A 15,757-nucleotide genomic window follows, 5' to 3' on the forward strand; every position below is an offset into this window, starting at 1 on the left:
TACTCTTTCAAAAATAAAAAAGAAATGTTTTAATCCTTATAATACTGAAATCTATGTATAATAGTTTTACTATCAACTAAGTCAAAAAGTCATTTATTAGAATCCCATAACTAATTACTTAGCTTAATGTTATTGATTCTTGTTCACCTTCAATCCCCAACACATCATAATTATAATTTGGCCAAGACTGAAAGAATTTGAAATTTCATTGTATTTTTCATTTCACTTTAATGATCAAACAACAACGCATGTTCATATAATTTCTTGGATAATTTAATTTTCATAGAATCGAGTATTTGTTTTATATTTCATATTTCTTCATTTCTGTAACATCTTTTACTTGTCTTTTATAGTTTCCTTTCTTTAATTTTATGTATTTAATCATTTTTACCAATTATTGGATTAACATGTCAGCCTTAATAACCAAAACTAGCTTCCAGTGAAGCTGGGGGGGGGAAAAAAATCACATCTGTTAGAATACTGTTTATTAGAGTCAAGTCTTTTTTTTTATTATTAGAGCCAAATCTTTAAAGAAAATTTCATTTTCCAAAGGTTTACTTCAATTTCATAATTTCTATTAAACCAAATATACAAGGCTTGACTCAATGTCTGAACAGCCTTTTAAGGTTTTGCAGCATAGGATGTCGTCCAGGTCCAAATATTCTGATATGTCTTATTTCAATTCCCTGCTTTTCTTTTCTAAGATTTTATTTTTACGTATTAAAAAAAAATTAGGTGTATTTATTTTGAGAGAGACAGAGAGAGGGCAGAGTGAGAGAGGGAAAGGATCCCAAGCAGGCTCCAAGCCTGCACAGAGCCTGATGCAGGGCTTGAGCTCACAAACCACGAGATCATAACCTGAGCCGAAACCAAGAGTCAGATGCTTAACCGACTAAGCCACCCAAATGCCCCTTAATTTTATTTTTAAGCAATCTCTACATCCAATGAGGGGCTCGAACTCACAACTCCGAGATCAAGGGTCTCAAGTTCCACTGACTGAGCCAGCCAGGCACCACAATTCCCTGCTTTTCAACCATATAATTTAATTCTCTTTGATTATTTTATATATGGTATAAAATCAAACATTCAACACTATTTAAAGTGATTTATTTTAGGGGCTCCTGGCTGGCTCAGTCGGTTAAGTGTCCAACTCTTGATCTTGGCTCAGGTCATGATCTCTCTTCCTCTCTCTGCCCCTACCCCACTCACATGTGCACTCTCTCAAAATGAATCAATAAAGTTAAAAAAAAAGTGATTTATTTGATTTACATCTTTTATTACATCATCCAGAGATAGGTGAATACAGTGAATTAGTGCCGAATTAAAATATCTAAAAAGTCTTCTAAACTTTTGGCTGAAAATCCAGATTGTCTAACACTGACCTGTTCTGTGTAAAATTCAATCAGAATTTTATGTAAAGTTTCTCAATGAACTCATTTTTACTACAGCAACAGCAAAATTCAATATTATTTTAGATGTTTCTAGTATTTTCATAAGATCAATAATAACCTTAAATTATCTTAAAGCTTTGCTTTGAACTTCAATAAATAATTTTATATATTGTTTCTCCATTTTTTAAGGTAAATAATTACAATGCTTTAACTTTTATTTCATTACAAATTTTTCTTTTAATGTTTCATTATATTTGAGAGAGAGAGACAGAGCGTGAGAGGGGCAGAGAGAGAGGGAGACGCAGAATCCGAAGCAGGTTCCAGGCTCTGAGCTGTGAGCACAGAGCCTGACACCAGGCGTGAGCTCACAACTGCAAGATCATGACTTGAGCCAAAGTTGGATGCTTAACTGACTGAGCCACCCAGGCGCCCCTGAAGTCTCATCCATAATGATGGAATTTTACCATCTTGATATATGTTTTTCTGTAAGTTTTCTTATAATCTAGACTGTAATGATACACTATATGTACATTCTATTTTTTGGAAGTCTTTGTTAAAAAAATATTTTATATCTGAGTGTCCAATTTCACTTATCTTAACTATCCAATTAAAAAGTCAATTTGTACGTACTCTATATATATACATTTAGACATATATTAACAGGGGTGCCTATAGGTGGCTCAGTCGGTTAAACTACTTACTTCAGCTCAGGTCATGATCTCACTATTCATGAGTTTGAGCCCCACATTGGGTTCCTGCTGGCAGCGTAGTGTCCTCTTTGGATCCTCTGTCTCCCCCTTCCTCTCCGCCCCCCCCCCTGCTCACATGCGAGCATGGGTGCGCTCACTTGCATGCATTCTCGCTTTCAAAAATAAATATTTAAATATATACAAACATAGGTAAATACACACCTTTTTTGTTGTTTTTATCAATATATTGATAACCTCTTGGAGGTCATTATTCCTAATGGTTTATTGTACAAGTAGACTGCATGCATAGAAACATGCTTTATATTTTAACTTTTATTGCAGTTTTCAATTAAGGTACAATTAATGTAAATAAAATGCACAGATCAGGTATCATTTTGATTAATTTGAAAGTTGTACAACACCCATATAATCACTTTCTATTATCTTACATTAGTTTTGTCTGTTCATGAATACCATAGTAATGCAATTGTACATATGTAATTCCTTTTTTAAGTTTATTTATTTTGAGAGAGAGAGCAAGCAGGCGAGGGGCAGAGACAGAGGGAGAGAGAGAATTCCAAGGCTCTGCACAGTCAGTTCTACTGATGTAGAACTAGAACTCATGAACCGTGAGATCATGATCTGAGCCGAAACCAAGAGTCAGAGGCTGAACCTGAGCCACCCAGGTGCTCCTGTACATATATACTCCTTAATGTCTGGCTTACTCCGCCTACATATTGTTTTTGAGATGTATCCCTTTTGTTGCATGTATCAGCAGGTTTCTTTCTTTTAAATTGTTGAATAGTATCATGATATTATTTTTTTAAATGTGTTTATTTTTAAAGAGACAGAGATAGCACAAGTGGGGGAGGGGCAGAGTGAGAGATGGGGAGAGAGAAAAATCCCAAGGAGACTCCATGCTGCCAGCGTAGAGCCCCACTCAGGGCTTGAACTCACAAAAATGCAAAATCATTAGCTGAGCCGAAACCAAGAGACCGACGCTTAACTGACTGTGCCCCCCAGGCACCCCATGATGTTATTATTTTTTAAAGATGTCCCCATTGATGTCTCAGTTGGTTAAACGTCTGAATCTTGACCTTGGCTCAGGTCATGATCTTGAGGTTCGTGAGACTGAGCCCTACATCGGGCTCTGCGCTGAGCATGGAGCCTGCTTAGGATTCTCTCTCCCTCTCTCTGCTCTTCCCCTGCTCATACTCTTTCTCTCAAAATAAATAAACTTAAAGAAAAAAAAAAGAATAGTTTGCTCTTAACTGATTGGACATATTGAATAAGGCTGATCTCATTTTGAAGATCTGATCTCAGCAGTGTATGAGACTCAAGACCCAGGGAAAAGGACATTCTGGGTCAGAGACTTGTTAAGGTACCAAGTTCAGAGAATTAATGTTCAAGCTGGATCTCTTATGTACTCCTCCTGTAGTACAAAATATAGTATATCCTAGCTTGCATAAAACTCTAGTCTTGTTCAATAGGCTAAGAAGAGAGACTTAATAATTGAAGTGCATGTTGACCCATAATAGGCTCCAAAGAAATCCTCCTAGGGTGAGAGGACAAAGGAAGATTTTCTTTTTCTTTTCTTTTCTTTCTTTCTTTCTTTTTTTTTTTTTTTTTTAATTTTTTTTTTCAACGTTTATTTATTTTTGGGACAGAGAGAGACAGAGCATGAATGGGGGAGGGGCAGAGAGAGAGGGAGACACAGAATCGGAAACAGGCTCCAGGCTCTGAGCCATCAGCCCAGAGCCCGACGCGGGGCTCAAACTCACAGACCTCGAGATCGTGACCTGGCTGAAGTCGGACGCTTAACCGACTGCGCCACCCAGGCGCCCCTTTTCTTTCTTTTTTTAAGTAATCTCTACACTCAACGTGGGGCTCAAACTCGCAACCCTGAGATCAAGAGTCACATGCTCTGTCAATCAAGCCAGCGAGGTGCCCTAAAGAAAGTTTTGTAAGTGGATCAAGTGGCTTCCATGTCAGAAGAGAAAAGCCTACTTTAGTTGGCAAACTCTGGGTAAAAGGCACAATTTTCTTGGGTATCCAAACAGAGTAGAGAGAGCAGTGGTACTGTTTGGGCATTAGGTCAGTTACGAGTGCACCACAGAAAGGATTTTGGAATTTTCAAAAGGCCTTTTTTTTGCAATGGAAATAAAAGACTTCCCAAATAAACTTCCCTAACTCTTAGGACCCTTTCCCCTCCAAACTCTGTAAGTTCTCCTTTCCTTTAGGAAGCTTTTGAAGTTTTCATTTGTAAAGTCAGGATATTAGTTTTAATACTCTTTTTACTTATCTTGAAAACGGACACAGCAATTAGTAACGAAGACCAGAAGTAAATAAATGGTTTTGTCTGCCACCCTGTAGAGATGGGGCTTTTTTCAAATCATGGTCAGTGAATGACAAAGGCAGCTGTCACTGCCACAGGAGCAATTTCTTTGGCATTATCAGTACTTGAATGCTTAGGGAAGATTTTGCCTTTCAAACGGAGTCAACTGCCTTTTTTCCTTTATTTTCACTTAATACTTTTTGAACTTGTGGTAGAGGATGTTAGTTTCTTCAATTCACTCTCCCACCTCCTCTTAATTGTATTTATTTATTTTTAAAAGTGTTTTTATTTTGAGAGAGGGGCAGAGAGAGGGAGACACAGAGAATCCCAAGCAGGCTCCACATTGGCAGTGCAGAGCCCAACATGGGGCTGGAAATCACAAACCGTGAGGTCATGACCTGAGCCAAAAACCCAAGAGTCAGACACTTAACTGACTGAGCCACCCAGACACCCAATCCCCTCCTCTTAAATAGAGTGCCGATTTTATTCAGAACAGCAATGCATCCAAGTTTAAGATTGTATTTCTGAGCTTCTCTTGTTGGGTGGGGTATGGAGATGTACTTGGAAGTGTTCTGGGAGTTTCTGAGACTGGAAGTCTTAAAAGGGGAAGTTTCTTTTTCCCTGTCTAGAATGCAAATGCAGTAGTTGAAATTCCTGCAGCCATATTTGATGTTGGGTATAGAAAAAATTCCTAAATTGCCAGAATTCTAGTGATATCATAAAGCTTAGCTTCACAAGGTCTATATTATTTAACTCTGGACTTCACTGACACAAGTGAAAAATAAACATTGTCATTGTTATTGTTACATGGAGGGGGGAACCACATTAAAATGTTTATTTATAAGAACGTTCTCTTAGGAACCCCTGGATGGCTCAGTCCCTTAAGGTTGAGCATCCAACACTCTTGTTTTGGCTCAGGTCATGATCCTAGGGTTATGGGTTCAAGCCCCATGTGGGCCTCCAAGCTGAGCAGGGAACCTTCTTAAGATTCTCTCTCTCTCTCCCTCTGCCCCTCTCCCCCAACTTGCACACTCTCTCTCTCAAAAAAAATATTAAGTTAAAAAATATATATAACAATATGTTGTAATATATCTCTCTTAAATATACAACAGTGCCACCTTATCTGAGGGGAATATGTCCCAAGATGCCCAGGAGATGCCTGAAATCACAGATAGTATCAAACCCTAGATTTTTCCCTATACATACATACCTATGATAAAGTTCAATTTAAAACTTAGGCACAGTAAGAGATTGAGAATAAAATTGAACAATTATAATATAAACTTATTCCTTAAAAAAATTAGTAAATGTGGTCTCTCTCAGATTATCTTATTGTTCTGTACTCACCCTTCTTGTGATAATGTGAGATGTGAAAATAAAGGGAAGTGAATGATGCAGGCATTATGACTTAGCGTTAGGCTACTACTGACCTTCTGAGGACTGGTCAGGAGGATCACGTGCTTCCGGACCGCAGTTGATCTCTGGTAACTGAAACCACAGAAAGTGAAACCCAGATAAAGGGGGACTACTATACTAACACTTTGCTAGCCACTGTTTTTACCCTAGGGCCCCCACAATGAAATTTTAAAGGTTACCAGTGGAGAGGTAGGGCAGAAGGTTTTTATCAGTCTGAGTTGTGGAGGATATAAAATGCAAGCTATGCTATAATACATGTGACAAATAAGACACTTTTAAAAAATAATGAAAAAATAACCAAATACAAATTTTAAGAAAAAAAATACCACTAAAGTTAGAAACTCATTAACTATAAATGCAAAAAACATAAACCTAAATTGAACTCCCATTTGGAAGAACACAGGCCATGAAAGACATTCTTAGGAACTCTTGGGGAAACCTGAACATGGACTAGAGATTATGGAATTACTGTTAATTTTTTGAATTTACCCAGCATGTCTCATAGAAATGGAAAGCACAAAAGATAAGGGAGGGCCACCTGGGGGGCTCAGTGTCCAACTTCAGCTCAGGTCAGGATCTCACGGTTTTGTGAGTTCAAGCCCTGTTTTGGGCTCTATGCTAACAGCTCAGAGCTTGGAGCCTACTTTTGGATTCTGTCTCCCTCTCTCTGCCCCTCCCTGGCTCACATTCTCTCTCAAAAATAAGTAAATCTTTAAAAATGTGAACTGCCAAACAAAAAAAACAAAAGATGGTAAGGGAAACTTTATCAGAATAGCACTTATCAAAAGTACTATTTATAGGGGCACCTGGCTGGCTCAGTTGGTGGAACATGCAACTCTTGATGTCAGGGTTGTTGAATTAAAACTCCACGTTAGGTGCAGAGATTACTTAAAAATAAAATCTTAAACAAAAAAGTACTAACAAGTAGTAGGTAAACATGCTTTATGTATTTTTATTTTACAGTTTATTAGTTTGAGATAAAGAGAGCACGTGTGTTCGCGAGTGATGGAGGGGCAGAGAATTTGAAGTAGACTCCACACTCAGCATGGAGCTTAACTCACGACCATGAGATCACAACCTGAACCAAAATCAACAGACATTGAACCGACTAAGCCACCCAGATGCCCCTTTATTTAAGCCCAATGTGGGGCTTGAACTCACAACCTGAGACCCAGAGTTGTATGTTTCACAGCAGCCTGTGACGGATTCTTTTATGAACCTCTTTTCCATAAAGATTTACCTTCACAACTTTACAGAATGAATTCTGCTGTTAACTTTTTTGGAGGAAAACTGAACACACACTACCAAATCGGCCATTTAGTTCCTCTTGGTATTTTAATAATGTTTTTCAAACCCATGCTTGCCTATCTGTGCTGGCATCAAACATGAAATGTCTGCATCCTATGTAAGCCTACCAAAATAATTAGACTCCAAGTGAGATAAGGAAATGCCTGTGAAGACTGAACTCACACGTGATTTACTCACTTCTTTATTACAACTCGAAGAGGACATCAGCTGCAACACGTACCAAGAATGAGAAAACACTGCCAACTCAGTGTATCTGATAGTCCTGCAAAATGCATAAATTGGCTACAGCAGCCTCTTTTTGAAATTTCATCCATCTGTTCACACTTTTCATGAATAAAAATGCATTGCTTGGTATTTGGTAGACAATTCCTTGCATTACAGATATGGACAGCTCCCTTGCTCAGGCCTCGAGAAAAATTTGGTTGCCACTTTGCACAAAAATACAGAATTGTGGTTACCCTTTGAACAATAAGATATCCTTCCTTAATAACGTTTATGCCCTGCTGCTTCTGTGTGCCTTTTTGTACATACAAGTTAACATTTTGATGTTGGACCTCCTTCTGAAGACACTTAGCAATTAAACTAATACACACAAAAGCCGATGACTAAGTTCACATGTGGAGAAAGTGGTATTGCTGGGATACCAGAAATTAAGAGGGCATGGACTGTTAAGATATACTCTAATTTGGGGCACCTGAGTGGCTCAGTTTCGAGTCCCGACTCTTGAATACAGCTTGGGTCATGATCTCAATGGTTTGAGATTGAGCCTCATATCAGGCTCTGTGCCGACAGGAGAGCCTGCTTGGAATTCTATCTCCCCAGTCCCTCCCTTGCTTGTACTTTCAAAATAAACACTTAAAACACACACACACACACACACACACACACACACACAACCCAGATATACTCCAATTTCAGAGCAACTAAAATGTGAAAAAATGCACCCTACAGTTATCTATGGCATCAGGCATATTGGCAAGTTTCTATATAAATCCTCCGAACCATCCAGGGACTTGGCTCTGGGTTCCCATTTTTGAAAGTTCACATGAGTTACCCAAGATTGTCCATCTAATGAGCGCCTAGACGATGATTCAGTGCCACTGACTATGAAAGATAATTCCATTTCTCCCTCACAACAATTGAGACTGGGGGGTGCCAGGGGTGTCAGTATGTTAAACGTCCAACTCTTGATTTTGGCTCAGATCATGATCTCATGGCTCATGAGTTTGAGCCCAGCATTGGGCTCTTTGCTGGCAGCACAGAGCCTGCTTAGGATTCTCTCCCCGTGTCTCTGCCTGCCCCCATGCTCTCTCTCAAAATAAATGAAAACTTAAGTTAAATAGCACCATGCCAAATACTCAAAATGGCCAGTATCAGTGTGCTTTGCTGTATAATACCTTGAGGGTAATCCAAATATGATCAAAATAAAATCAAGCAAGGAAAAGAAATGTCCAGTCTAAATTTGTTATCACTAGTTTTCTCTAGTTTTGGTCAATTCTTTGTTCAATAGCTAACACAAGCTTCATGCAAGGGACTCAACTATGGGAAAGAGCATACCTCTGATGAAATCTTTGTGTAAAGAAAACAAGTTTGAGGCTTCTAGTTCAATTTATGGATTCTCATTGAATGTATTTACTTTATATAAACATTGAAGAAATACTTTTTCCAGGCTATGGTTCTGTAACTAATTACCCTTATTAAGGTATACATTTAATATCTCATGGAGTTCAAAATAATATGCAGGGTTTATTAAAATACAGGACAGTAACAGAAGTCAGAAGAGGAAATGGGAGGTAAGTTATTCTCAATCCAAAAAAATGGGAGGGAAGTTATCTCTCTCTCCACAAAAACCCAAAAAAACATTAAAGAGTCAAGTTGCCAATCATTTCTAATTCAAAGCAGACTACTGCCAAGGCCTGTTTCCATGCAACATCTAAAACCTACCAAGAGTGCATGGGGGGGGTGGGGGGGGAGGGGTACACAGTGGATGTGCTGGAAGGTAAGAAAATTCTGTATGATTATAGGCAGAAATGGTAACAGCTATTCAGAAACGATAGATTTTACAGCACAAATACAGCATAAACAATCTGAACTTAGGGGCGCCTGGGTGGCTCAGTTGGTTAAGCGGCCGACTTCGGCTCAGGTCACAATCTCACGGTCCGTGAGTTCGAGCCCCGCATCGGGCTCTGTGCTGACTGCTCAGCCTGGAGCCTGTTTCAGATTCTGTGTCTCCCCCTCTCCCTCTGCCCCTCCCCCGTTCATGCTCTGTCTCAAAAATAAATGTTAAAAAAAAACAAAAACACAACAATCTGAACTTAAACTCTTGTGTGATCAAAGACAACCTCTTAAAAGGTGTTTTTAAGCAAACACCAATGTGAACTAAGCAAAGATTTTAACAAAGCTAAAGTCTACAAGTTTTCCAATGTTCTTTTAATATATTTAAACTCTTACCATTTATTGCCCTGGAAAAAAGTTTTATGCAGGATTGTATTCCATTGAAATGATAGTTTTGCCAAAGCCTATAAAAATTAAGAGGAGTACAGCAATTACACAATATTGCTGACTCTGCATGAACATGAGGCACTTCAAACGTTTACCTTTTGGTTTAAGTTTATAGATGGTTAGATTCAATCCTCTGGAAACAGGTTCACCCAAGCCACTTTTCTGTTTCTATTCCCCTAGTTGTTGCCCTTTCATGTTTTACAGGACATCTACACATTGTCCTCTTTCTTCCCTTTCTTAAAGGGATATGGCAACTTTCGAAGTGTTAGATTTTACAAGAATACAATTAAGGCTATCCGCAAGCTTCTTACACTTGGGTTCTCATTCTCTTTGTTACCCCTTAACTCCAGAAACCCTAGAGATAATATTTGTAAACCAACAAGTGTCAAACTTCACTTAATAATGTTACCTAAAATGTAAAACACGTAATAAAACCACTTTCATTAATACAGGAATAATCTTGAGCCAATAAAGGGAGAGAATAAATGTAAACCAAGTTTATTTTGCTTTTTAAGTAGTGTTCTTAAAGCACTACAGCTTGGTAAACAATGTAAATTAGTATAAGTCATCTCAAAAGCCAGAGTTTTGTTTTGTTTGTTTTTTAATGAGTTGTTAAAAAGATGCAGCCTATTCTAACAGGATAAATATTTTTAACCATTTCACTTCGAGTTAATGAAGGCTCACAAATGAGCAACACTCCTCATTGAGGAAAACAAAAAGCTGTTGTCGACAAGCGACAGCACACACACACAAAAACAAAAAGAACTGTGTAAAAATAACTAACTGTGTTCCCATATTTTTTGAAGTCGCTTTACAATGGGATGATATGCACATGATCTTGCTGCAAACTTGCCATACAGACTTGTAATACATGTAGTCTAGACAAACGATTCAGTCCAAGAGGTGCTAACTTCAGACAATGCAGCACTATAATCCTTTTAACAACGCAATTTGTTTTACTCATTATCTTTTCTTCTAGGCTGAAATACAGGCTAGAAAGAAAATGCTCCCTAATTAAAAATTGGTACTGTTTACAGGAAAATTGTGTAATTTTGCATTAGAATTTACAAGTATATGTTCAAATTGAATTTACCTCCTCCCCCCATCCCAGCCACAACATGGGCATGAAGTAAAATTTTTAAAAATGCCTTAATTTTTAACTTCATGCAAACTAAATAAAGATGACCAAAACAAAAGCTTAAACAATGGAAGGATATTTCACAGAAAATTTCTTATACAAAAAACACATAAGAAAAAGGGCCACTAGGTGACATTTTAATTTACAAATTGGCATCATTTTGGTCGACAAATATCCAGATGCTGTTGTTTTCTTCTGCTAACAAGTGTTGCAGAGAGGGAAAAAAACAAAAACCAGAAAACAAAAACAAAACAAAAAAAAAAACCCCAAAAAAAAAAACAAAAACAAAAACAAAAAAACCCCAAAAAACCCAGCATCACTTCGGATTTTAATCACACATTTCTTCTGGAATTTCATGTGGATTAAGGATGCCAGGGACAGACATTTGAAGTTTATGTTTCTCTTCCTGAGCCTGTCGAAGGGCTGTTTCTCTTTCTTCCAAAAACAGATCAGATGTATCTTCACCTGCAAACTCCTGTGAAAACAAGATAGTTGAGCGGTCAAAAAAACCAAAACTTCAATTTTGGAAAAAGACCTGCTTTGGAAAAAAAAAAAAAAGCATAGACAAGCACCTTCTTTTGCTTACACAGGAATAGAATTTATCCTTCCATTGGTTGAATTTCTTTCTTTCTTCTTTTTTTTTTTTTTTTTCATTTATTTTGGGGGTGGGGGGAGAGAATGCGTGTGCATGGTACACATAAGAGCAGGAGAAGGGTACAGAAAGAGGGAGAGAATCCCAAGCAGGCTCTGCACTGTCAACATAGAGCCTGACACGGGGCTTGATCCCACGAACTGTGAGATCATGATCTGAGCTGAAATCAATGAATTAGAGGCTTAACCGACTGAACCACCCAGGTGCCCCCACTGGCTGGGTTTAATTTATGGTATATTTATACAATTCTGTGTAGCTAAATTAAAACCAAGGGTGGCAGTTCTGGGGATTAAAAAAAGGTTATATAAGAAGAGGCATGTCTGATATCATATACAGAATATGCTTCATAAACAAAGATTTAAAAACCTGTTTCATGGGGTACCTGGGTGGTTCAGTCTTGGTTAAGCATCTGACTTATTTTGGCTCAAGTCATGATCTCACAGTTTGCGGTGAGTTCAAGCCCCGTGTCAGGTTCTGTGCAGACAGTGTAAAGCCTGCCTGGTATTCTCCCTCCCCCCGTCCCTCTTTCTCTCAAAATAAATGAATAATTAAAAAAAAAATTACCTAATTTGTCAGAATTCCCTAAAATGGACTCCTAACTAACCAAATGGGTATAAATCCTCAAAGGGACTGCCAATATATTTCTTCCCCCATTTTCCACAATTTAAAAATCATCTGTAGGATATATTCACAATATTGCAACAGACCTTTATATCATCTAAAATGAATTATGTTAGTAACACACTTCCAAAAACATTTTAAACCTATCCTCTTGTCAACTATGTTTTATAGTTATTCACTGTGAATCAGTCTCAAACTAGGTAAACCTGAATATTATTCAAAAAGTCCATTTTGCTTCACAAAAAAGTGTTTAATTCCACAAAGCAACAACTAATCATATTCAGTCTTAATACTTCTGCCAAGTGCAAAGAAAATACGTACCTTTATTTGTACTAGGAAATCCCTAAGATGTTCCTTGAAAGCAGGAATATCCTGATTTAAGCTGAAAAGCCCTGTCACAAAGAGCTTTACTTGAGCACTGCAAATCAAAACACAACAATTAAATAATCACTATTTTTAAAATGAAAAATGTACGCGTATTAAAAAGCATATTTAGGGGTGCCTGGGTGGCTCAGTCGGTTAAGCGTCCAACTTCAGCTCAGGTCACAATCTCGCAGTCCGTGAGTTCGAGCCCCCCATGGGGCTCTGGGCTGATGGCTCGGAGCCTGGAGCCTGCTTCCGATTCTGTGTCTCCCTCTCTCTCTGCCCCTCCCCCGTTCATGCTCTCTCTCTCTGTCTCAAAAATAAATAAACGTTAAAAAAATTTTTTTTTTACAAGCATATTTAGGGGTGCCTGGGTGGCTCAGTCGGTTAAGTGGCCGACTTCGGCTCGGGTCATGATCTCGCAGTCCGTGAGTTCAAGCCCCGTGTCGGGCGCTGTGCTGACAGCTCAGAGCCTGGAGCCTGTTTCGGATTCTGTGTCTCCCTCTCTCTGACCCTCCCCTGTTCATGCTCTGTCTCTCTCTGTCTCAAAAATAAATAAACGTTAAAAAAAAAAAAAAGCATATTTATTGGGGCGCCTGGGTGGCTCAGTTGGTTGAGCGTCCGACTTGGGTTCAGGTCATGATCTCACAATCCGTGAGTTCTAGCCCCGTGTCAGGTTCTGTGCCGACAGCTCGGAGCCTGGAGCCTGCTTTGGATTCTGTGTCTTCCCTCTCTCTCTGCCCCTCCCCTCCTCATGCTGTCTCAAAAACAAATAAAAACATTTAAAAAAAAAAGCATATTTACTCTTGTAGATGAGGGAATGCAGATTTAAGGAGATTTGCCACATATTCCTGAATGAACATTTGGTTGTTGACCGGATTTCCAGGATTTAATGGCGTACTTATTTTTCCTTCTTCAACCAAATTAAACATATATGCAAGTATTGATGCATGCATTGTCAAGCCTGTTGATAAAAAGAACATTATAAACTCCATCATGTAATAGCAATGGAAACCCTTAACATTTTCATGGGTTTATGTGCTTACCAGCAGTATGTGAGGTGTCTGTCACAACAGAAAAGATATGCTGAAGAATATCACAAAAATACGTTTGATAGAAACTCTGAGCTGCAGCTTCTTCTTGTGCAACATTTTGTAAGAGTGTAAAAAGTATCTGTAAGCCTGAAATGTATAGAACACCAAAATTGACCAAAAAAGTCAATTCTCTCCCTATCAACTCTAAAAACAGCATTACCAAGTACACATCTATTACAGAAACCAATTACTGTTTAAAAACAAAATAGGGGCACCCAGGTGGCTTAATCAGTTGAACATTAGACTCTTGATTTTCAGCTCAAGTCATAATCCAAGAATTGTGGGATGGAGCAGTGTTGGGCTCCACACTGAGCACGGAGCCTGCTCAGGATGACAGCTTTCTTTCCCTCTCCTCAATTTGCACCCTCTCTCTAAAATAAAAATAAGTAGGATAAACCACGACATCTCTAGCAGGAGATGCAAATTTCCTGCTAAAGATGTCGTGGTTTATCCTTATTTTGACCCTTAGTGGCACAGAGGCAAAGCATATGAGGGAAAAGGAAACAAACAGTGGATAAGAGAGGTTCCTCTACTTTGAATTTTATGCCCATTTCCCCATAATTCAATCCTGCCTATGGACTCACTATGGAAGAGATAATTAAACTGCTTTTAGGACTTTCTTAAACCTATATATACAACTGATGCATTCAAACAAATCCCTGATAACAAGTGCTAGCTACCTAGCTACAAATACAGCCCTACCTGTAAGAGTCTATAGGTTATGTATTGGTAGGGCAAATGAATAAAAGGACCTAATTTCTATGTATTTACCTGTATCTGCAACATTCCTCATAGTGTGTTTGAAAGCCCAAATAATGGAGTCCAAAACAAGTTTAAATTGTGCAGGTGGTATAGCCAGAAATGCTGGGAAACAATGAGAATTGACAGCCTGAAGTAGTAAGAAGAAGTTTGTTCTGTGTTCAGGATACTCCTCAAAGTCCTAGAAATAAATGGTGAGAACAAAGTTTCAATGCCTTAATTATGTTAAGTAAGACAGAAGAAGTAAACACTAATTTATTACAAAAGTTTGGAGTTGTTAGGGGCCCCCTGGTGGTTTGGTCAGTTAAATGTCCAACTCCCGATTTAGGTTCAGTTCAAGATCTCAGGTGTCAGGCTCTACCCTGACAGTGCAGGGCCGGCTTGGGATTCTCTTTGTCCCTCTACCTGTCTGCCCCTCCCATGCTAGCTAGCATGTGCATGCTCTCTCTCTCAAAGTAAACAAAACAAAAAAACCCACATAAAGAACATCACATTTTCTAGTAACTCCGAGTATTACTACCACTTTATGATAGGGACTTTGAGACTGCTAATAGAGATTTGAAATTTTACCTACTGTGTAAATTCAGACTTACATCTACATTTTTCCTTCTTGCTTAATAGATTTTCCCATTTCTTATAAGCATAAATGCTGGCTGCTATTTGAATGTTACATACAGCCTATCAAATTTACCCCTATTTGGCTGTTAAGATTCTCTTTTAACAGAAAAAAATTTTAAAAAGTATTTGTCTTGTCTGCAAGTTCAAATATTTAACTCCAGATTTTAAAACTTATACGATTCACATAAGTATCATTTATGCTTTCAAGAATTACAAGGATACATACTGCAAAATTCCTCACTACAACTGTAAGGTAAACCACATACCTTATTTATCATATTCAATGTGCATTCAAAAACAGCATCAAATATTTGAGGTATTTCAGCTGTTATATGTCCTCCTAACTTATTGACAATAATAGCCATAGTACTAAGCACTTCTGGTTCTCTAGCAGCTGGGACATTTCTCTGATAATCAATGAGAACTGCATCCAGTAGAGGAGGAACAAAATTTTCGGCTACCTGTTAAAAAAAAAAAAAAGTTATATTCTATGTGTATTTGCTAACTAATATAGTTAGATGGGTGTTGTACTGACATTTAAGTTAAGTATCTGCTTAAGACTGGAAAACTGCACAATTTAATTTGGTTTTGGAGACTAAAACTTTTTTTAGCAAAAGAAACCAAGAAATTGTAATAGGCTGGGAAGAGCCAACAACCTATTGTAGACTACAAGTTTGTTATTACCAAGGCAACTGCAGCCCCATATCAAGCAAGTGGCTCCATGTTACTATGATAGGACCAGGATCCTATGTGAGATAACTTAGCTAAATGGAAAGAAAATTCCTCCTAACCAATACTATCAGTTTCGTCAATGCATAGTATCTGTAAAAACCATGCAGGCTCATATATAATAAAAAATAGACACCCATTC

General features: G+C 38.2%; 1 protein-coding gene across 4 annotated transcripts in view; it reads right to left on the reverse strand.

The window, feature by feature from the left end:
* Nucleotides 1–10,123: 10,123 nt before the first annotated feature.
* The window catches only part of XPO1 (exportin 1), a 46,026-nt gene continuing 40,392 nt past the window's right edge, over nucleotides 10,124–15,757 (reverse strand). For all 4 annotated transcript variants that reach the window (XM_045446165.1, XM_045446166.1, XM_045446167.1 and 1 more), the window contains 6 exons: nucleotides 15,153–15,347; nucleotides 14,281–14,449; nucleotides 13,462–13,596; nucleotides 13,220–13,379; nucleotides 12,374–12,470; nucleotides 10,124–11,254 (listed from right to left, as the gene is read on the reverse strand). In XM_045446165.1, the coding sequence (XP_045302121.1) occupies nucleotides 11,108–11,254; nucleotides 12,374–12,470; nucleotides 13,220–13,379; nucleotides 13,462–13,596; nucleotides 14,281–14,449; nucleotides 15,153–15,347 (903 nt within the window). In that variant the 3' untranslated portion in view covers nucleotides 10,124–11,107. The remainder of the gene's footprint in view (nucleotides 11,255–12,373; nucleotides 12,471–13,219; nucleotides 13,380–13,461; nucleotides 13,597–14,280; nucleotides 14,450–15,152; nucleotides 15,348–15,757) is intronic.

This window comes from Leopardus geoffroyi, chromosome A3 (assembly GCF_018350155.1).
Source record: "Leopardus geoffroyi isolate Oge1 chromosome A3, O.geoffroyi_Oge1_pat1.0, whole genome shotgun sequence".
NCBI classification, from domain to species: Eukaryota; Metazoa; Chordata; class Mammalia; order Carnivora; family Felidae; genus Leopardus; species Leopardus geoffroyi.